Here is a 24,226-nt window from a genome sequence, read left to right as displayed (position 1 = left end):
CCAGTACTGACCTTAAGGCCTGACTTTCCTGTGCGCATTTATTTCAGCCAAGAGCAGTTTCTATTCAGCTCAATTCAGCCAGAGGTAATTATTGGCCTACTATGTGCCAGGCACTTACAATCACTAAAGAGAAAAGGAATACTCAAAAATAAGCATGATAGAAGGTGAAACATGATGTGAGAAAAGGAGAGATGTAGGAAAAAAAATTAAGAAAATTGAAGGAAGGGGAGATGACTCCCAGCATAGGTGGAAGGGGAAGAAAATCAGGGGAAGTTTCTTGTGGGAGGTGGTATCTAAATGGAGTCATAAAGGAAGAGGAGTATTTCACAATAAGGGAAGAGTGTGGTTCTAGGCCTGAGAGGTAGGGAAGGCCAGGGAGAAGCCTAAAAAGACCTTGGATTTGAAAGGGTACAAAATGAATTCAGCTGGCTTGGTAGTCCGGTTTGGCTGAAATACCAAGTGAGTTAAGTGGAGTAATGTGAAATATGTCCCTAAAAATATACTGGATCAAACTGTGGGGGGGCTTTCAGCAACAGGCCAAGCAATTTGGCCTACAACTACAGGCCACTGAAGGTTTTTCTGGTTTTGTTTTTTTTTTTTTTTTTTTTTTTTTTTTTTAGCAGAGGAGTGACATGGCCAGACCCGGGCAAAGCACTAATTGGAGAGGGGTGAAACTAGAAGCAGGGAGACCAGTTCAAGTGATTACAGTGTGAGACTCTGAAGAGAAGATGACAGACAGACGGGAGCAAAGCTGCACAGAGGCAGAATCCATAGAATCTGACAACTGACTGGATGTAGGAATGGTGAGCTAAGGGAGAGGGCAGTAAAAGGTTTTAGGCCTGAGTAATTGGGAAGAGCCGACCATCAACAGAAAGGTTTATGAGGTGGAGGGAAGTTGAAAAGAAGATGAATATTAAGCACTGTGTTTGCCTAACCCTAATCCTAAGATCTCATGATTGGCGATGACAGTGACAGTAAGAAAGCAGAGCCCAGAAAGAGTAAGAACAGAAGTTAAAGTTACAGAGAACAAACTGCCACTAGATATGAAGAAAGTGAACAATTTTGTTGTTTAGTCTTTTCAGTCATGTCTGACACTTTGCGACCAAGATACTGCAATGGTTTATCATCTCTTCCTCCAGCTAATTTTACAGATGAGGAAACTGAAGCAAACAGGGTGAAGTGACTTGCCCAGGGTCACACAGCTCCTAAGTGTTTCAGGCCAAATTTGAATTCAGGAAGATGAGTCTTCCTGACTCCGGGCCCAGTGCTCTATCTACTGTACCACCTAGCTGGGCCCAACTTAAAAATTATAGCTGTCTCAAAGTGAAATGGGCACCTTAGGAACTAGTAGGTACCCCAGTACTGGAGGTCTTCAAAGGGCAGACTGCCGACCACTTGCAATAGATCATAGAACCAAAGATTTTAGAGCTAGAAGATACCTCAGATGTGATCTGGATCAAAGACCTCATATTTTTATGACTGAGGCCTTGAGAAAGGAAGTGATTTCCCCAAGATCATAAACATTTGAACTCAGTTCCTCTGGCTCCAAATCTAATATTTTTTCTATTAGAAAAATATTTATTACATTAGAAAGATATCTATTACCAAAATTCAAAAAACAAAAAACTAGTCATAATTTAACAATGCCCTCTATGATAAAAATATATGCCACATCAGTCAAACACTGGCCAAGTTGGACTAGATGGTCTTTGAAGTTTCTTCCAACTCCGGGATTCTACACAGTTATTCTAGTCCTGCCCAGTGAATGGCTTCCTGACCCGTGCCTCATAACCTCAGTATAGTGAGATCTAAGATTTCAAATCCAGGACCATGGCATGAACTGGTAGCATGTTTTCCTTTGCTCACTAATTTATGGAGGCAAAAATCTTACAGCTTGTCAGAGAAAGCCTGATCATACTCTGGCACAAGAGTGGGCTGGGAAAGCGAAGAAGTTAAGAGCCCTAAGAGGGCACTAGTTTTAAGTTTAAACAAATAAATCAGTCATCTGGGAATGGATCAAACTAAGTGGGATAAGGGGCGATGTGATGTAATGTAAAAAATGCTGGTCTTAGACTCAAGAGAGTTCAAGTTCCAGGTTTTTACTTAATGCCTATACAAGTTATTTTGGATCTCCGTGCCTCAATTGTCTCATCTGCGACATGGAGGAAATAGCGTCTGCACTACACTACCTGCTTCATAGAATTACTGTGGGACAAGTTTTCTATAAACCTCCAAGCACTCTAGAAATCTAGGTGATTATGATTACAAATTGGATCGGACATTTTCATGCTTACCTTTATCATACAGCCATCATCGATCCTCCAAGAAACACTAATGAATTGTGTGACTGTTTACCAGGACATGATGTCTAGAAAGAGGTCAAATGAAATCAACTGATTTCAAGGGGAAATGAAAAGGGGGAGGGGCGGGGTGGTGAGAGAGACAGAGAGAGGTAAGCAGCAAAGCAAGGCAATGAGCATTTATTATGCACTTACAGTGTGCCAGGTACTGGAGAGAGGGAGAGGGAAAGAAAGACAGGGAGAGATACAGAGAGAGAGGGGGAGAGAAAAGAGGAGAAGGAGAGAAAGAAGGGGAGAAGGAGAGGAGAAGCAGGGGAGAGTGAGAGCAAAAGAGAGTAAGAGCGAGAGCTGAGAGAAACTGCCTTGCATGCAAAGGTATGTAAGCATGTGTTACTTCCAGTTTCTGTCAACAGTTGGTTATGCTATAAACCAGAAGAAAACTACTTGAAGGACCTAATTTTTTCTTCCCATAGTATATCCAGTGATTCTCAAAGCTACTCTTCGCTGGTAAAATGCCTGTGCTTTTATTTGTAAGAAAAAAGGTAGATATCACATACAAGGCCCTGCAACATCACCCAAACACATAAAACCGTCATCACAAAATATGGCCCCACTGCACGATTATGTGGCTGCTTCCTTTACCCTAGCAGCAATGGACATCCAACCTCTCAGGACAGGACCCGATCACTACCTCAAATCACATTCCCACTACCAAATGGAAACAGTGAAGCCAATCTTGGAGCATTCACCCCTAGGGATGCAAACATTGCTACTGAATCAGACAGCAGGACCCCCACTGCATAACAATTTCTCTTCTGTACTGGCATTAAATTACTTAGTGAGAAGAGAACATCCCACAATTCATAGAAAGAAGCCCAGGTGGGAAATCATAAGCAAATATTTTAGCCAGTAAGCAATTTTTTTGTTAGCAATAACCCATTAAAGATCACCTTACTTCTTTCCTTACTCATTCAACAAGCATTTATTATTCACCTCTCTTGTCCTCAGTTTCTCCCTCTGTAAAATGAGTGAGTTGGACTGCATGATCTCTAAGGAACCTTCCAGCTCTAAACCTATGATCTCTAGGCTATGAACTCAACTTTCAACAATATCTTGGGCAAATCCATAGTTCACGAGGTAACTGGAGTGCTACATAAATCAAATGGCACATGGAACAGGAAGGAAGTATTTTGCTTCTCTCTGAAGTCTGTTACATAGATAATAAAGCTTTGAAAAAGTTTTATCATCAATACCATCCTATAGAAAGGCCCTCGTTCAGGGACAGAGCACACTCACCCAAGCAAAGAGAACTTGGAATAACGGCGATGCAAATAGTAGGGAAAGGAGTTTGGAGTATTTTTGTTGTGGTTGTTTAATTTACAAAGGGATCCTTTATCCTACGAGTAGATTTCAAAACAAGGTAGAAACAAGCCCATTCTCAGCTTTTATAGATAATTATGTTTTATTACTCTTCATTTTATGGGGATTGTGCTATACAAAACAAATACCAGATGCCTGTTTGTTTTATTCATTTCAGGGGGAAAAAAATTCTACAAGTGCCGTTGTGAACAGAACTGCTTTTAATTAAACACAATGCACAATGAGCACATAAAAATTAATACTGTTTGAAACCAGCAGGTAGAAAGTAAATGTATCGAACTGTAACTGCTGAATACCCCATCTCCTTAGAGCCAGCCCTGCAAGAGACAGCACTCGTACACTTATTACTTAGGAGCTGAAATTAGCTTGAGCTGATGCTCTTCTGACTCAAGGTCATTTACAGATTTCATTTTGGGGGAAATTAATGCCAATTTTCATGGAAATCTAAAACCTGGAGAGAGGAAGGGAAAAAAAAAATCAATGTGCTTTTAACAGCACCTGTGTTAAACCAGGTCAGGCAGTAGGAGCTCCCCCTTGTTAAATGAGATTTGACTCTCTCTAAGCCATTTGGGCAAGTGGTTCACATAGAATGAATGAGGTACATTTCTGCCATATCAGAAAAATGCAAAGTGATTTCTGGCATGAATCAGACTGGATCTGAAAACAGTTTAACACAGAAGGAAGTGTCAAGAGTGTCTGGGATCTGATTAATACAGTTGTGCTTTCCAGAAAAATAAAGGGGAGGGGAGAGAAGGAAACATACATGGAGCAGAGAGCAGGCCAGCCTAGTACTTTGCCAGGTTCCTCACTGACCCTAAAGAAATAAATCCTATCAGTTAAATTGTCAGTTACTATCAGATCAGAGGAAATTCAACATGCAGCATTTTAATACCACAAAGGAAAGAATGACACATCTCTTTCTCTTCCCTTGTTTCCTTTTTATCATATCATAATAAGATCCAATTATCACCCTCGCCTGAGACCTTGATATCATGTGGTCAGTTGTGATATAAACTCAAAACCTACTGTGAAAAGATAAAATGTAGGGACACTTTTAAACCACTGTAGTAATAAATGTAAAGCAGCTTAAAATGGCAGATAATAACTGACATTTACATAGCCTTGAAAGAAGGGATTCTTAACCTCAGGCTTGTGAACTTTTTATAAATATATGTGTGTATTTATATATGTGTGTATATACACATATGTTAAAATTGTATTTCAATAAAATTAGCTTCCTGTGTAATCCTATGTATTTTATCTTATGCATTCAAAAACATTTTTCTAAGGAGTCCATGGATTTCACCAGACTGCCAAAGGGCTCCATGACACAAATAAAGCTTAGAACCTTTGATTTAAAGCTTGCAAAGCATTTTCTATATGTGATTTCATTAGACCCTCAAAACAAACCTTTGTACCATTTTGCAGATTAGAAAACTGAGGCTTGAGGGGCAGCTAGGTGGACTAGTGAGTAGAGCACCAGCCCTTTGGTCAGCTGTGTGACCCTGGGCAAGTCACTCAACCCCAAGTGCCCTGCCCTGCCTTCCCCTCCTCAAAAAAAAAAAAAAAAGAAAGAAAACTGAGGCTTGGGTAGTCTAAGAGACTTGCCCACAGTGACACCCAGTCATTAAAGTGGGATGCAAACCTGTAGCTTCCTGGTTCCAGGTCCAAAACGTTAACCACACAGCCTCTCATAAATACACATATTCCTGAACAGCATGATCTTTACTATTATGGCTCTCAAAGTTTTACTAACTCTGGCTGAGTCATTAGATAATCCCAGAACAAAATCATGGGCTAGAACGCACACTTGTTAAAAAAAAAAAAAGACCTTGTTGGTAAAAGGGTGAAAAGGGGGAGGAGCTCATAGTTTTATCATTAGAAACTGCTTCCATAAATTTTCATATTTTTACACTAAGAAAACAAATAAAATAAAAGTTCATTTTACCACTAACTTAAGGATGGGAGTAGCCCTAAATAGCAATAGTAAGAATAACAGCAATAATAATAAATGTTAACTTATTTGATATTTACAATAATACTGAGAGGTGAGTGCAAATATTATCCTTTTTTCACAGATGATGAAACTGAACCACAGGGAGTTTAAATGACATGCCCACGGTCACACAGATAGGGAGTGTCTGGGACAGGATTCAAACTCACATCTTCTGGACTCCAAGTCCTGTGCTCTATCTACTGAGACACGTAGTTGCCTGAATTGGGTTATAAATATGATCACTTGGTTGGCTGGCTCATGTTAGAAGGAGGTGGTAACAGTAAGGAAAAGGAATGAAAATAATTATTTTCTTGAAAAATCAGTCTTAAGAAAAGCTCCAAAAAGAAACTCACTTAAGACTTTGAAGATCTGGAGTTTCCTTAGTGTGACCACACCTTAAACAAATATGGCCAAACCACTTTAATTGATGATCTTTGTGAGATGTTGTTATTGGAAGCAAATAAAGTCATCCAGGGACCAACTTTCTAAAGATAAGCTTCTTTGAATTTAGGCTGGGCACTGGACAATTCGATGCCAGATGCACAGTCACACATAACATTCTATTACAAATCTCTTGTCTTTACATACTTTTTTTTAGGCAGACAACTGGAGACTGAGGTGCAGAGGAACAAAGAAAAAACCTTATAATTAACGAATAAAAAACACTAATTTAAGGCATACTAAAGAAATTATAATGGAAGAAGGAATCAGATGCAACATACATCATACCCAGTTCTAGTTTCCAATTCAAAGGCTATTTCTGTAAGACACATCCCACCATGCTCACTCAAGTTTAACCACTGATTTATACTACAGACAAAAAGACAATGTTAAGGTAAGGCTTGGAAATACTACATTTTCGCAGTGGGCCAGGATTGGAAATGTACGATGTGGCAGTGCTAAGCCACAAGGCAGGAAGTATAAGCCCACTGGGGTGAGGGGAGCGATGATTGAAAAAAGGGAAATTTTAGAAAAAGCAGAAGTAGAGTGAAATGATCTGATCCAAGTTAGAGAGAAGCAGTGAGCAATCAGAAACTAACTGGGGATTGGACAGCTAAGCAATAGGCAGTGGTGTGTTGGGAGAGACTTACAGACTTGACTGGTTAATGAGCTGTTGTGACAGTACCCAGGGGGAGTCATCAGGTCAGGGTTCAGAAAGCTGCAAAGCGGGAAGTTTGAAACTAAAGCCCAAAAAGAAAGCATACAGTGTGCTTAAAGGTAAGTGATAAGAATGAGCCAACCAGGGGTGGGGTGGGGGGATTTGGGGGGGGAAGCATGGGAGGAAAAAAAAAATCTAGTTTTTGAGTTAAACCATGCCAAGATGGATTCAATAAATAAGCATGTACTGAGCGTCAACTATATGCCAGGCACTATACTAGGTGCTAGAGGTACAAAGAGCAAAGTGAGATAGTCCCTACCCTCGAGCAGATGGCACCCAAATGGAATTAAATAAACATGTCCATATCCCAGTATGTGGGAAAGGGGAAACTCACTAGACTTCAAGTTGAGAGAGGTATTAAATTTGATGCTTGCTTCCTATATTTAATATTTGACCAGAGACAAGTCACAACCTCCGAGATTCAGCCTCTTTTTCTATAAAAAGGGAAAAATGATAACCTACAGGATGACTGTGAGGACCAAGTTAAGTAACCTTAAAAATCAGGGAGGGCTCAAAGCACTGTGGCATCTACCATTTTTAATATTACCTGCCGGCACAGTCTAGTGAAATTTCCTTACACTGTAATAAAATAGTTGGGGTTTTTTATTATTATTTTAAACAGCTGATGAATGAATAATAAAAAAAATTAAGTGTTTGCTATTTGCCAGGCACTGTGCTAACTAAGTAATGAAGGAATTTATGATGTATTGATGATCTGCTACAAAAGACCTGAAAAACAGGAGAAATGTTTGAATGATGTTTTAATTGTAGTTTAAAGGGTGACCTCCCTCCTTCCCCAATTCCTTTGGGTGGTAACATTAGAAAGAGCAAAGGAACAAACCTCACCTCTGATGCTTGTTAGCTGCATGTCCTTGGGCCAGTGGCTTAACCAATGTGGGCCTCCATTTTTTTCATGCATATAATGAAGGATTGAGACCAGATGAACTCGACAGCACCATCCAGCCCTAAATCTAGGATCTTAAAACGGTAAGCAGAGGTTAAGTGCCTTCTGTTTAACTGTGGCCTGAGTAGTTTCCTTTCAGTTCCTCTTCTTCCACAGGTCTATTGCCTCTCTTTGCCTAAGGGAAGCCAAACTACAAAGGCAACTGTGTCTTTAGCTGGCCTGGAATTTAAGCCACCTTAGGCAATACAAGTTGGAGTAGGACATTAAGTTGTACTGGTGCCATAAGACAAGCCTTTAAAGATATTACAAAGAGCTAGACCTGGAAGCCTACTTATAATTGGAACAGCAAAGTCCCAAATTATTGCAAAGCTGTGATGATTTCCTAGCTTGAATGAACTTTTCTCTCAGCCATGCTCTACAGAGATGAAAGAATGAACCCAAAAATATTTTTTCACAAAGTTAGTATTTTATCATTTGTTCCATTCAACAGAAGGGGGTGGGGGAGAGCAGGGCTGCTACATTTAACTGTAAAGATTTATTTTCTCTGCTTCAGCCACCATGACCATCTGATGTTCCAAGACTATGGCATACGGCCTCTTCTCTCACCTACCTAGGCTAGAAATGCGGGTGGGTTCCAATAATTTTTAAAGATTTCAGATAATGGGACAGTAGAAAAATATTGTTTAATTTGTGTCCTCATTTCGACTCAAATAAAAACAAAGAGTCCTCACTATTCTTTCCAAAACCATAAAATACAAATCCATACCACCCTGTTATTCCAACATGATAGGTATCATAGGCCAGTATGATCCTAATTTTCTCTCTGTTATGATACCCATACTATTTCAGAAGTGTGCATACCACCACCACCACCACCACCACCACCACTAGCAAAATCATCCTGAATCCTCCTCACCTCTACCTCCTGGTCTCCTTTAAGACAGCTCAAATCAAAGGTTCAGCAGGAGGCCATTCTGGCTCCCCACTACCGGTGCCTTCTTCTGAGATTATTTACCATTTACACTGTATGTATCTTGTATGTACATGAGGATATGAACTCCTTGAGGACAGGAACCATGCTTTTGCCTTTCTTTTTATCTCTAGCTCTTAGTACAATGTCTAATAAACAGTAGGTGCCTAATAAATGTTTGTCGACCTTAAACTGATTCAGCACAGTGTTAGCCTGAGGTTTTTAGAATGGTTGCTGGACCAGGATTGGGCTAAGCAGACTCCAGGGTAGTTCTAAGGACTGAAATTACCCCCTAAGATGGAGGTGCTAAAGCATGTGGCCTGGGGATAAAGGGAAAAGAACAAGGCCCTGCTATGTGCCAGACACCGTTATTATGTGCTAAGCGCTTTACAAATATTATCTCATTTTATCCTTACAACAACTCTGCAAGGTAGATGCTGTTTGTGTTATTATTTATTATTATTATTATTTTATCCCCACTTTACAGTTGAGGAAACTGATGTGAACAGAGGTTAAATGATTTTCCCAGGGTCATGAAGTTAGCAATTGTCTGAGGCCAAATTTGAACTCAGGGCTCCCTGACTCCAGGCCCAAGGATCTATCACCTAACTGCCCATATAAGGCCAACTACACTCCTAAGCCCTAAGCCAGATTCAAATGTAATTGGGAAATACTGAACAAAATAAATGAAAATACAATAAAATATAAATCTAAGCCAATATGGTACCTACCAACGGGGACCCATATGCGTGGATTAGTGATTCCCACTTCTATATGAGTTTGACACTCCTGCTCTAAGACATAAGGATGAAGAGTTTCCTGTAGGACTTTCCCAAACCTAGAATCTCAGGAAAACCTCAAATGACATGAGGCACAAAAATAATGTAGGCTTAATGGGAGCTGGGGTAGAGAAGGACTGAGGAGCACCATTCTCTCCCAGTGAACCTGTTTGGTATATATTAGCTTTTCCAGGGCAGGAACTAAATAGTTCTTTATAAGACCAAGAGAGATGCATAATAAATGCTTTTGGTTGATGATAGTGATAACCAGTGTACACCCTGGGCTGTAGGGCATGCCAAATGGCCAGGTGATTTACACTCTGCTATCTGAAAAAATCACTAGACCATTTTTATGACCCCAGAGGGAAACTAAAATGACAGGTTTCAAATAATAGGTCTTACACCATGTCCTGAATATGAGCAAAGCCAGGCGCTGCCAGGCCAGAGCACAATGGGAATTCCAAAAATGAATATTATACACTTCTACAGACATGTCAGGAAATCCAATTAATTCATCTAATCTAATTAAATGAATTAATTAGAAATACAATACCATATTTTATCTCACTATTACTTGAATCTACAGGTCAGCTTACTATTTGAAATAAAGGTGATTTTACCGTGGGGAAAAAAAAGAGATTTAAAAAAATGACATGAGGGGAAGAGTAAGAAAAAAGCAACATGGCATCCTTTTACAAGAGAGCGGAGATTTTTAACTTTTTTTTTTTTCCACAGACCTCTTTGGCAGTCAGGCAAAACCTATGGACCTCTTCTCAGAACGATACTTTTAAAGACATAAAATAAAATATATAGAATTACAAAAGAAAACAATTATGCTAAAATACAGTTATCCAAAAAAATATAAAGGCACACGTTTAGACACCCCAAATTATAAACCCTTTCAATAGAGAGGCATGAAGCCCAAAAGAATAAAATGTCAGACACCTGCCTTAGGAATGCTCCTAGAAAAGATGAACCTAGATGTATACATCACAGATACACTTATTATACAAATGTGCTTGAAATTTAAAAAAGATTGGGGGAGAAAGGGAGAAGGATCACTTTACTTGTTCACAAAAATCACAATCCTGATGCGGAGGGGGTAGCCAAGTCTAAGAGATAAAGCTAGATAAAGCTTTTATTACACATGGTTATGCTTCCAGGGAGAGTCTGACCTATAGTGTTGCCTAATAATTATGAGGCATGTTACTATGGGGCTTGACTATATCTGTTACGATTCAGATGATGTCGGAATTTGAGTATTAGAGAAAATATCTTATGATGTGCTTGTACATGCCTGAATCCATGCCCCTTGGGAGAAAGAATGAAAATATATGTTACAATTGTATGAACAGTCTTTGGCCTTGAAAATAACATCTTAAAATTCCACCTTAACTTTCACCTTGGCTGCTATTAGAATGTTATTGCCCACGATAAGAGAATATCACCTGAACTTAATATGCAGGAAAAGTACACAGGACCAGGTCCTGCTACCACAGATAATGCCATCCTAAAGGAAAAGCTATCAATTGTTAATAGCCATGTAAATTGTTCAAAGTAGAAAGTTATTCAGAGTCATCTCATCATGATTTGATAATGTCCATGCCTGATGTGATCACTTACTTTACTACTCAAATTACTGAGGAATAAAATAGACTTTTATCTTCCACATTCCAAGAAGGTTTCTCCCAGAAAATCATTTTAGATGATTGTGGAGACACATCTGTTACTATTTGGTGGTATGGCATTTTTTTTTCATGAGGCATATAAATAAAACCAAATACTATTGCCCAACTTCATTCACTGAGAAATGGCCATTTTTAAGTAACTGAAGAATGCTGTAAAAATACAAAGCAATAATAATTTATACATAGGCAAACAATTTTCAGAACTGAGATTCTAGTTTGTTTATGCAATAATTCCCCAGGTGATATTTTCAGGCAGCAGGATATAATAGAAAAAACACCAGAACTGATTTACTTGTGTGACTTTGAGTAAGTCATTTAACCTCCTTTGGTTTGGCTTCCAGATCTTCACATTAAGGAGGTTGGCTGTACATAATATCAGAAACAAAGCATTTTCATTACCACAAACTAGCATGGGGTAGTAGCCAAGGTAGTAGACATAAGGTAAAAAAGAACTGAGCCCAAATTTCTACCTCTGTAACCTTTGGCAAGTCACTTAAGGCCCTGGGCCTCAGTTTCCACTTATGTAAATAAGGGCAGCTGGGTGGCCCAATGGATAGAGCACTGGGCTTGGAATCAGGAACAGTTCAAATATGATCTCAGACACACTTACTAGCTATGTGACCCTGGGCAAATCACTTAATCCTGTTTGTCTCAGTTTCCTCATCTGTAAAATGAGCTGGAGAAGAAAATGGCAAACCACTTCCAAGGAAACCCCAAATAACTGAAACAACTTACCAGCAACAAAAATAAGATGAAGTAAGTAGATAGCTGAGATTCTTTCAAGTTCAAAAATCTATGTTGAATAACTCTAATTCATTAATTGCCTACTACACACTAAACACTGAGGATTCAATGAAAAAAAATGAAACAGTCTTGGCTTTGGAGGACCTAACTTTATATATTATATTTGGGAAAGGAGAGGGGGAGTGACTAACCTATAGATAAAAAATGAAATACAAATTATAAACAAAGTAATTTTGGGGGAAAGAAACTAATCACTGGGGAAATCATGACTGGCTTCTTGTGGGAGGTGGCAGGCACCTGAGCTATTCCTCTAAGTGTGGAGCTGTGGAAAAGGGCCCTGAAACAAGAAGCAGAAAGGCTGACTTTTAGATTCAGCTCCACGTCTTAAGTGGTCACATCCTCTATCCTTCTCTTCCATCTCAAATCTTCCTCTTTCTACTCTTAAGATTTAATCTTAAGATTAACACACCAGCCTCACTTGTAAAGGAAAACTAGATAACAATGGCTAATAGCAACAGCTAACATGCATAGAGCACCTTAAGGTTTGGAAAGCACTGTATAAATATCTCATTTTCTCCTCACAACAGCCTGGCACATATGTGCTATCATTATCACCGTTTCACAGATGAGGAAACTGAGGCAGACAGAGCTTAGGTTACTTGCCCAAGGCCACATAGCTACTAAGTGTCTGAGGCTAGATTTGAACTCAGGTCTTCCTGACTCCAAGCTCACAGCTCTATCACTGAGTCATCTAGCTGCCCTGTATCTAGCTTACACAGGGCCTATAAGCATCAAAAGAGCTCAGAGAATCGAAATCTGGAGCTTAAAGAGACCTTGGAGACCATCTAGTACAATCTCTATCCCCATTTTACTGATGAGGAAAGTAAGGCAAAGAGAGGTTATGCCCAAGGCCCTGTGGGCAGTAAGCATCAGAGGTAAGATTTGCACCCAGGAAGTCTTCTGCCTCCAAAGTCAGCACTCTTTTTACCACACCATGCTGCTTGCTTCTCTCATGTGAAAGTACTTTTTTTTTAAACTGTTAAGCACTATACAAATGTATTTCTGTTATTATAAACTTCTGGAAACTAATTTGCCACTTTATCTAAATGGGTTTATTTGTTAGTGTTTCATTTTTAACAGAAACCTGAGTTCCATTATGTATTCAAGTCTTCTTCACCATTTTAACTTAGAGGATACCAAAAGATCTAAATGCTTTATTGATGTTGCAAACTATTAAGGCACTCAAGGCTTATGTTAATATAAAAGCATGTGTTATTAAAAAGAAAACTTTTAATGTGCTTCTCCCATGTAAATAAAATAATATTGCCTACATTGTCATTATGTGAATCAAGGAAATTCTGGCTGCTCATTCTTCATAAGTTCCTCAAATTACACTTACATACTTAAAGATGCAGTTATCACCCAAGGTGCCAATTTAATGCAGGCCTTATTTAATGCAGTGTGAATTTTAATGTGACCTATATGAGAAATGATACTTTCAAGAAATATTTATTCTCTTCCTCTCAATAAAGAAAAAGCACTTTTATATTAGTTTAGATTCTTTCTCATTACATTTTCAGATTAATAGATTCAAATAATTTGGGGAAATGGTTTCACTTGGCTCTGTAACCATAGAGCATCATCTAGAAATAATCAAGCGCCATAAGATCACCTGAATCAATATTTAGGAACTAAAAGGTCAGCTAATTGTGATGTGTTATCACTACAAGTTATTTGGGGGGAAAAGTTGCGTTCCCCGCCCGTTTTGTTTCAACATGCTATATGAACTAAACTGCCATGCATTCAAACTCTACAGAAGAGAGCACAACTCCGATGGGCTGGCCACGTTGTTCAAATGCCCAATGAACACTTGCCAAAAAGACTATTTTATAAAGAACTCACACAGGACAAGTGCTCACATGGTGGTCAGAAAAAGCAACACAAGGACACTCTCAAGGTCTCTCTTAAGAACTTTAGAACTGATTATGTGACATGGGAGACACTGGCACAGGACTGATCAGCATGGCATGGCCTCATGAGAGAAGTTACTGTGCTCTATAAGCAAAGCAGAATTGAGGTAACTCAAAAGAAACACAAGATGTGCAAATTTAGAGAATCCACCCCAAATGCATGGACTATTTGTGCCCAACCTGAGGTAGAGCATTCTAAGCTCATATTGGTCTGATCAGCCACAGTGAGACACACTGTAACTTGACTGTAACATAATATCATTTTGGTCCTCTTCGGGAATGAAGGATAACAACCAACCAATCAACCAACTACTGTAATAAGGACTTCTGATTTAACAGGCAAATCAAAAAGTACTTATTAAGCACCTACTGTATTCCAGGGATTCATACAGAAAAACAAATTAGCCCCTGACCTCAAGCAGTTTTCATTCTATTGCAGAAGAAAACATATACACATTTACAAAATAAACCCATTTTAGTTTAGCTGAGAGACATCAAGAAAGGCTACATGCAGAAGATGGTGCTTGAACTGAGTTTTGGGAGAAACTGAGATCTAAGAGGCGACAATGAGGAGGGAGTAAATTCCAGGGATGGGGGATAGATATCCCATGCAAAGGGAAAACAGGAGATGGGACTAGGAACAGCAAGTAGGTACCTCCTCTTCTGAAGATCACAAACTCTCCCAACACCTTAACAGACACTTTTCATATTTCTCTGGAGCTGAAAATCCCAACTCCCTCTAGCCAGCCTTCTGGCAATGAGCTTAATCCTCAGCAGTGCTGGCCCCAGTCAGCTCCTGGCACACTCCAAGCACTCTATGTTCAAAGCCTATCCAGTTTGGTAAAACCTACACAGTAGGTAGTACTAGTAGAGCTGAGCTAGCCCAGAGTCATCAGGACAAAATCTTAGTAGAAAGTATTCTATCATGAGTTTCCCCAGCCAACCTGGGAGATGGAGAGTGGAGAAGAGATTATGTACATCAATTTAAAATATTTATTAAACACCTACTCTATAATACCAGGTACTATGCTCTGACTTTCTAATTCAACCCATTTCAGTAAAGTCCAAATAAGTTCTATGTTGCCTCGGAGAGTGAAATTTTGCTGGAAAATCAGTTGACAAAATTTAGATATAACCAATGTAGAAAGTGAGCAAAATCCTCTAAACTTACAACTCAGGGAAAGGAGAACTTTGATCTGATTTTTTCAGCTAGCAGAAAAAGATGAGAAGAGTGTTTTATTTGTCCCCCTCTTTCCAACCACCTGTTCCAAAGCCAGGGGCCTCAGACCACCTGAACCTCAAATGCTTAGAAAATATATCCCCTTGGGATATATCCAAAAGCACCAGGCTTATTCACCTGGAGATGATAAAATTCTTTGCCATTGCTCCTATCCAACACTTTCTCCCCAAAAGGAAGAGCATAAGTGAACATACTGCTTTGGAAAGGCTGCAAAATCACACTCTAGAAGGGTATAGTCTCTCCTAAAACTCTATTTAGCTTTCTGAATTCTTCAATAAAAGGTACTGGTTAGCAAGAGCCACATTCCACAACATTGCCCATTGACTCCTTGTGTGAAAGAAATTTTCCTTTTTTTTCTTTTTCATTTTTTTAAATCAATTTCAGTCAACTGGTTCTGATGGTGGAATAATATCACTGAAACCTAATTGAGTCAGTGGCAAATTAAAATACTAAAGACAACTATAGTAAAACCTCAGCTACACAGAATCTCCAGAGAACAAGGATAGTCTTGTTTTCTTTTAAGAAAAAAAACCTAAGGTTTTACTTCTTTAAGCCCTTATTTTAATCATTTTGGACTAAAGTCTTTCCACCCTATAGTATGCACTTCTCTGCTTTCTTGAACAGAAGCTACATCAGTCAATCAGTAATCATTTATTAAATGCCTACTATGCACCAGGGACTGTGCTAAGAGCTGGGAGACAAAAAGAGGCAAAAAGAGAGTGTCTTGTGTCCCGTGGTTCCTGATGAATATCTGGTCACTGGATCCAGATGTCTCTGGAGGAGAAAGTGAGGCTAGTGACCTTGCACAGCCCTCCCTCACTGGCTAGATTTCTTTCCTTCTTTCTTTCTTCCCTTCCTTCCTTCCTGTCTTTCTGTCTTTCTTCCTGGGTCATCTCCAGTCATCCTGATGAATATCTGGTCACTGGACCCAGATGGCTCTGGAGGAGAAAGGGAGGCTGGTGACATTGCACAGCCCTCCCTCACTGGCTAGATTTCTTTCTTTCTTCTTTCTTTCCTTCTTTCCTTCCTTCCTTCCTTCTTTCCTTCCTCCCTGTCTTTCCTCCTGGGTCATCTCCAGTCAATCAAAGTCAACTGCAAGTCACATCAACATTTCCCTGATGCCATGGTCCTCTTCAAAAATGAAGGACAAACAAGAATCACTGTGGATGAACCACTTCACCAAGCCTCCGTTTCCCCATCTGGAAAACTGGAATATTACCTATAGCAACTATTTCATTATATATATGTCATTATAAGGATCAACTAAAATAACATATATAGGGTGTCCAGGCTTACTACAGATCACTCCCCTTTATATCATTTTACAACCCAGCCCTTCTGTTATTGCTCACATGACATTCCATTTCCTGTCTCCAGTCTTTACCCAGGCTAATCCCTAGAATGGACTAATTCCTAATAATCATGTCTGAATCCTCCTCCAAGACTCAGTTCAAATTCACTTCAACATGAAGTCATTTCTGAGTCCCCAAACTACTAGTACCATCCCTTGACGCCCACCAAATAATCCTGTCTTTATTTTTATATATTTTATGTGTACTTAATTACACGTATACTTACTGCTTCCTCTGACAAAATATAAGCTCCCCGTGGACAGAACTGCTTCATTTTTTGTCTTTGTATGCCCAGCACACAGCATACTGCCTGACTCATAGTAGGGACTTAATAAATGCTTTTTGATTAATGCTGGGGATAACAGCACTCCTAGGCCAATAAGGCAACCAAGGTACTAGAGGTATGGAATTGAAACTTATCAAGCTCTCTCTTTCATCTGTCACAATTGCTTGGTTCCCCTGGGACAGTCCTTAATGGAACATCTAGAAGCACAGTCACAAGCCATTCTCTCCTTGACTCTAGCATGTGAGCTCTGGCCAGTGCCGCTAGTAAGTGGGCTTCATAGGGTACCTGTCAGTGCAAAGCTGCTACACCCCTGAGAGACACTGTGTGCATTGATCTAATTTCCTGTAGAGTTAAATCAAGTGGCATGTCAAGCTCTTCAGCTAAGAATAGCTAATAGAAGCACCACTGTTGATTTTTTTTTTTTTAGAGAGGATGGATTTTAAAACAAAACCTATTCAGACTTCTTTAAAGTTGAAAAAATGCACTTGGCATTTTAAAAAAAAGTTAAACAATCATTACTTAATGAAAAACTTACCAGGAAATGATTTGATGGGTTGGTGTGATTTATCCCTGGATGGGCCAGTGAGCTCACAGTTGGCCAGACCAAAATGATGGAGTGACAATTGGTCGTGTGAACATTCTAGCTACAGCAAGTTCATGAAAAGACAATTCTGATAAAATGCATAAACTTGAATGATGCCATACTGAAATAACTCCTCTAAATCCTTATTACATTGTAGTGATTAGGCTGTTTGTAATTTATTTTAGCCTTTATCAACTTTATCTGCTGAGGCATATAACTAATGAAAATTAATTAGATATGTGTCATACAGATGGATGTTTTAATATAACTCTGTATGTTTGAGCCAAAAAAGTGCCTTCATACCGGAGGAAATATCTTCCTTCATTTTCTTTACTTTCAATAATCAGTTATTGATTAATAAGAGGGTAGAATTCAAAAGAAATCCAGATTTGGCATTTAGTATTGTCTTTATCTTCACAGAATGCTAAGTTTCAGCCATTAAAGGTTAATTCTTTTCCCTCAATGGATACATTTTCCATGATTTCCTAATTTGACAATGCCATTTTTAAGTCTCCAGCTTAATCACTATACATTGATGCTATCAGATTTAAAGAGGAGCCAATACAAGGCTGGAAGGTGAATGAGTGAAGTTGAGGCCTACTTTCATATATGCCTATTAAAAGGGAAAAAGGTATAATGAAAATTGATCTGAAGATCCATGGGCTTTTATAGCCATTACCAAATGAATCCCCAGAGCCCTGTTGGGAGGGAGGTATCATACGTCCTTTCCACAACCCAGTAAAAACCTGGATTGGTTGGTGTGACTGACTAGAGGTCGCACACTCAACCATGCTAAAGCAAAAACTTCTAGACCACTGATTCCACCAGCTCATAACACCACCTTTCCCATCATCCCAAGAGAAATGAATTTTACTTGAACAGTTCTGCATGGATGGACATCATTTCACATATATAAAATTCGTTTCTGGAAGGTGGACATTTTATTTCACATCAATAAATAAAGAATACAGTAGCTTTATTTGATCAATAAAGCCAATAAACAATAATACTGCCATGGGCCAAACAGTCACATTTTTTGACATCTTCCTTACTCATTAAACATTTAGAAGTCATCAGACATAAATGGCATCATTGCCAGGAAAACACCATTTTTCCAAAGGTACACACTTTAGAAAACCCACTGGGAGAAAATGAAGTAAAGCTTCTGCTCTACAACCCCACTAACAAATGTAAATGATCAGTGGAACTTAGAAATTATGCAAGATTAGGGCTAGAGGGCACTCAAAAGAAATACCAAGAAATTCCAGTTGCTTTCAATGAGAGGTGTCCCTGGGTCAGGATTCAGTAGGAATCTGCACTGCTACCAGAGGGGCCATCATCTTTCAGATAAGATCAGATCCCCCAGGTCCTGACCCCTTGTGGTCTTAAAAAAGATATCCTAACACTTCCCATAAGAGTTCGGGTGTCAGTACTGATCTCTCAGTCTGATTCCAAGAGGAAATGAGCAAAACTGGAGTTTTAAGGGAACACACCCCTTTCTCCTTCCTAACCATTCCTCCAGTGCTGAAATGCTCCACAGAGCCTCTTACATTATAGCTGAGGAAGAAGCAATTTAGTCTTATTCTTTGAGAGCAAAAGATACGGTTGTATCATTGAATGATAACATATTTCTTAACATCCATCACCTGGTGAACTATGGAATTCACATTTCCTAGGGTGAAATTCCTGTATACCTCATTTAAAAGAATAAAAAGCACCAGGATCCTCCTACAGAATTCAATAAGATTGCCTTAGAAGACACTGAAAGGTTAGACTTCATCTCCGATTACTCCACCAAGAGCCAAACAAAGAAATTCCTGAAAGGCTAGGAGCATTTTCTTTTAGAAAAACCCACAGAAATAGGTAAATTTAAAAATAGCATAAACAAAGCAATCCATTCCTGGAGATAGTTTTAAGTTTATAGTTTCTTTCATGAGAAAAGCAAACTTAAACTTATTTAAATTATACTTAATCTTTAAGCATTAGTGAACTAGTTTTTAGTCAGAAGTAATAACTATCCCCTTACTGACACGATTTCCCCAATTTTGGAAGGTAAAAGGAGAAAAGGGTTGGTATTCCATTCTTTTTCCCCCCAATCTCAGTGAAAACTGTAAGTACACTTGGTTTATCTCACTTAATTGCCACAGCCAGTGATTCTCATCAAAAACCAAAGAAATCCTAGAGAGAGAAACCAGGTCGAGCCATCTTAGTGAATAGTGATATCCCTGCAGTTTTCAGCGTTCTTTCCCTCCCCTCCTCCCTTCCTACTCCCCTCCCCTATCAGCTTCTTGAAGGGGTTGGGGTTTCCCCTACGCTGCATTCCATAATTCAGTTTCAAACTCTGCCAACCTCTGGCAGGTCCTCTTTCATTTTCAGCTTGGGTTCCCAGGCTCTTGGTAGAACAAGGCTGCTCTGGTTTCTTAACTGGTACGCTGTGGAAATGCACTGTAACCAGATCTTGCTAACTCTTCAGCTCTGATGACCAACCAGCAGCTAATGTGACTTGTTTAAAAGTGAACCCCTGATCAATAGCCAGGGGAGGGAGGCTTCAGCAAACTTCATTTTGTAAAATAAAATAAAGTGTATCAGTTACTAACTTAGGGGGACAGTAACAAAGTAACTAGTCAAGGTACTTAACAACTGGATAAAACTTGTATCAACACAGTGAGGTAGCCTTCATCATCCTCATCCTCTTGTAGTCATGCAACTGCTACAAAGTATATAATGGTATAGATAGAAATAAAAGAAGACAATAGAAAGAGGAAAGTCAAAATTATCAATGGTGCTTTCACTGCCTTTCCGGATTATTCTTGCAAGAGAAATGACAGGACCACACCAGAACACTGATCCCCATCAGAATAGTCCTCAAAATTTCAATATAAGAAAGGAAAAGAAAGGTGTGGATGTATTTCATGACTAAATTAAGCACCCCCTTCCACCTCCCAAAAACCAAGCAAGGCTCCTGCATGATACATAAAAAGCTTGGAGGTTGGGGAAAACTTCAGGACTGTGACATAAAGGTCAACAGGACCAATAGAAGCAGTTAACCTGAAGAACTCCTCACAATCAGAACACACAATGAATTAATCTTAGGCTATCAAGGCCCCCAACAAGCATATCCTCTCCTCCCTGTTTGTGGTTAAAGGGAGAAGCTGTGACCACAGAATCCCCAATGCTCCTTGCTATCAAATTCAGCATCTCCACACTCAGAATAGATGAAGTGCAGTTTCCAAATGAGAAGACACAATCGCCCTCCTTCACAAAAGAGAGAGAACTGTAAGGTAACCAACCAACCCCCTAAAGGGATGGAAAGAACCCCTTCTACCTGACTATGTAACTTACTATAGATAACAGGCAAAGAAAACAAAACACACCCCCTGCTTTTAGAGCTGAAACTAATATCTGAAGGGGGAGGGAGGAAACTTAGGAGTTTTCCCCCGGCTCCTCACGCACACACAAACACATCCCCACATCCCTGACTCCTGCACACCTGTGTGGCAAAAGAAGTCACAGGCTACTGAACAGAAAGGACCAGCACGGGGCACTTACTTTTCGTATTCTGTGTTGTCTTTGTCACAACGAGAGTCCTTGTGCTTCTGCCAGTCTTTGCCATGCTTGCAGGTGGTTAAGAGGACCACATCCTCCCCGTTATGGACGTGATATAAGGCATTCCTGGTGTCTGACCCAATCCCTGTCAGGTACCTTTTCCCCTTGAATACCAACATGTACTTCCTGAGAGGAGGGATAGTGTTAAACCTCAAAAATCCCTTCTCCCCTCCTGTCCTGGGATGATCCTTAGAAAAGAGGGGAATAGAAACATCAAAATTAGGTCTGAAGTTTTCAGTACTGATGCTGGCTTTGGCCAGCATTGCCTGGCCAATGTCAAACCCCACATCTTCAGTGTAGTCAGGCCAGGTGCCGGAATATAAATTAAAAATTAAATGATTTCTACCATTGTTCCACAAGTGGAGACTCTGCACTTTTGATTTCAAATTGTGCACATACTGAGGTGACAATTGGTCTCTGTCTAAAGTATCCAAGCTCAGGACAAACAGGCATGCCTGGCTGGGATCAGAAGTGTAAAACCTGGAGCCCTCGATGGCTGCTAGAATATTTTGGTAACTTTCTGCGATTTTCTCCCCTTTCTGCTGCGGGTAGACGTAGACTTTGAAGCCGTTTTTCTTGCAAAGGGTGAAATCGAAGCAGGACTCCATGCGACACCTCTTGCCTTTGTAGATGCTGGAATTACCGTCTCGCTTCTGCTTAGGGGAAATGGGCACATTGTCATCTTCGTTTTCCAATTGATCCCAAGGAATGAAAGGGCGCAAAGCGTCCGGGAACTGGGGCCAAAAATGATCCGGACTAGTGTGGTGCAAGCCATTCCTACTACTGTGCTCCTCTCTCCTGCTTTGGTTTCTGGATGCCCTAAACTGCAAGCCTCCGAAATAAAACAAAAGGACGAGACAAGTACCAGCTGAGAGCAGGATGAAATAGCGTTTTTTGGCCTGCATGTGTCCTGCCTGGGTCAAGATAATTGTAAATAAACACAAGAATCACCCAAGTTTCCCAATCAACACTTTCAGCTCCAGTCCGCCATCTTCCCGCCTGTAAAGACTTCAAACTCTCTTCTACCACCTTCTCTTTATTCCTTTCCCAAAGCCGTGGACTGATCCAGCGCATGTGGGCGATTTCTTTAACTTTCTCCCCTTCTGTCTTTCATCTTTGGGTTGCACAATAGACGGGAGAGTGTAGCCGAATAATTCGCACCCGGTGTGGGCAGCCAAGGACTGTAATTTTCTTGCATGCAACAAGACGAAGGAAAGAAGGGAGAAGAAAAAAAAAAGGGGGGGGAGAGAAGAAGAAAAAAAAAAAAAAAGCTCCCGATACCCAATCAATGGCAAGACTAAGTGATTTCCTCGCCTCCAGAATTCCCCTCGGTAGTGTTGAAAAGGAGCACCGGTGCAGTAACTTCAACTCATCAACACACTCATGCAAAGCACTCCGGCTTCCAACAAGTCAGCAGATCCCAACCGGCTCATACAGAGAATTACATCTTCCAGCTCGAGCGCCGTAACCTTACAAATCCCTGCATTTCTCTGGATTCCCTTCTGCAGCGGCTCCAAGACTCTGGTGGTGTTTACTCCTCCGATCTCGGTGAATGGCCCCCGGGACAGAGCAGCGGCGGCGGCGGCGGCAGCAGCAACACGAGCAGCGGCGGCGGTGGTGGTGGCGGCGGCGTCGGAGGCGGCGGCGGCGGCACCTCCTCCCCCTAGTCGGTCGCTGCACCGAGCTGCAAGCCCCGGCGAGGTTCCCTGGCCGCCCCCCTCCCCCGCCCAACCCCGTTCGAACGTTGCCGATCGCGGAGTTCGATCGCCGAATGTTACCCGGTTCTGAATGTTACACTTACACATTCCATTCCCGACACGACAGCGCTGACCTCATCTATCCACGCAGCCGGCTCTGCCATTGGCCGAGCGTCACGTCCGGGGTGGGCGGTGCTTCCGCTGCACCCATTCATAACCCCCCAGCCGGCGGGGACCTCGCTGCAGTCAGGGACTAGGCGGGGAAGGAGCGGAGGGTGGGAGACGGGAGGAGATGGAGGGGTGTCCTCGGGAGAGGATGCGGAGCTTTGGGAGGGTGGACGGTACCCCAGCCTGATGCTGACCCCTCGGGCGGCGGGTCTCGGTACCGACATTCACCCAACGCGCGTTCTCTGTGGTTCGCGGCTCCTCGGCGCGGCCCGCTGGCTCGCCTGAAGCGCCGCTTTCCTTCCTGCGGAGCAAGAGAAGCAGCGCCCCCAAGAGGAACGCGGGGAAAGATGGGGGGAGTACGGGAGGCGGGAAGGCAGACGAGCACTGGGGAAGATAGAAGGGGATTCACACCATCCCCAGCCCGAGCCCCCATCCCTCGTATCTCCGGCTGTTTAGATCGCCCTTAAAAATCCGTCCTCCCTCATCTGCCTCCCAGCACCGCCCACCTCCCAGACAAGGGAGGGTTTGGGGGGGGGGGGGTTATTGTTATTGTTATTTTAATTCCTAAAGAAAGACTCTTGTACAACTAGCGGCGGAAAGCTCAATCTCTAAAGCCGGAGCTGGGGAGAAAATGAAATAAAAAGGGGTCCTTCCGATGCCACGATCCGGAAAGGTGCCTCCCCACCTCCTCTTTCCTTATGCACGCACACATGTCGAGGAGGCCCAGTTTTTCCTGCGCTTTATGTCCCAGATCACCATCTCTGCCTACTACCCCTTCCAGTGGTCCCCTTTCTTCAGGGAGTCGGGTCCCCAAAGAAAAGGGGAAATCGAACAGGGATTCATTCGGTACTCTACTCCCCTCCTTTTCCCACCCAAAGTTTAAAAAAATTCATTTATGTGCTCTACTTTTTAAGAGTTCTATATATGGTTATTTATCTCCACCAATAAAATGCAGGTTCCTTGAGAGCTGGGACTGGCGCTGTTTTCGTGTGTGTGCCCTTTTTTTCCAGTGGAGAGAGCTCCAGGCCTGTAGTCGGGAATCCCAACTGAGACACTTACTAGCTGTGTGACCCTGAACAAGTCGCTTAACCTCTGCCTCAGTTTCCTCGTCTGTATAGTGGGGGTAATAATAGCATCTACCTCCTCCCAGGGTTGTTGTGAGGACAAAAGAAGATAATAACGGTAAAGCATTTAGCACAGTGCCTGGCACATACTAGGCGTTATATGTTATCTATTAGCTATTATTATCCCCCCCAGCTTCCAGCAGAGTGCCTAGCATTTGATAACTGCTTAATAAATGAATGTATGGTCTATATACACACAAAATTACATTAGCCTGACTTCATTTAGGAGCACAGGAAGCTGAACTGGAAGAGTTCTTAGTGATTTTTTTAATCCAAGTCC

At 41.1% G+C, this 24,226-nt stretch overlaps 1 protein-coding gene across 1 annotated transcript in view; it reads right to left on the bottom strand.

Annotated features, from left to right (window-relative positions):
* The window catches only part of EXT1 (exostosin glycosyltransferase 1), a 349,347-nt gene extending 326,565 nt beyond the window's left edge, over positions 1-22,782 (bottom strand). The window contains exon 1 of the mRNA XM_036761068.1: positions 20,901-22,782. Within this exon, the coding sequence (XP_036616963.1) occupies positions 20,901-21,862 (962 nt within the window). The 5' untranslated portion in view covers positions 21,863-22,782. The remainder of the gene's footprint in view (positions 1-20,900) is intronic.
* Between the last annotated feature and the right edge of the window lie 1,444 nt (positions 22,783-24,226).

Source organism: Trichosurus vulpecula, chromosome 1, assembly GCF_011100635.1.
Source record: "Trichosurus vulpecula isolate mTriVul1 chromosome 1, mTriVul1.pri, whole genome shotgun sequence".
Classification (NCBI taxonomy): domain Eukaryota; kingdom Metazoa; phylum Chordata; class Mammalia; order Diprotodontia; family Phalangeridae; genus Trichosurus; species Trichosurus vulpecula.
Note: the sequence above shows the minus strand (reverse complement) of the source record. Positions and strands in the feature narration are given on the sequence as shown.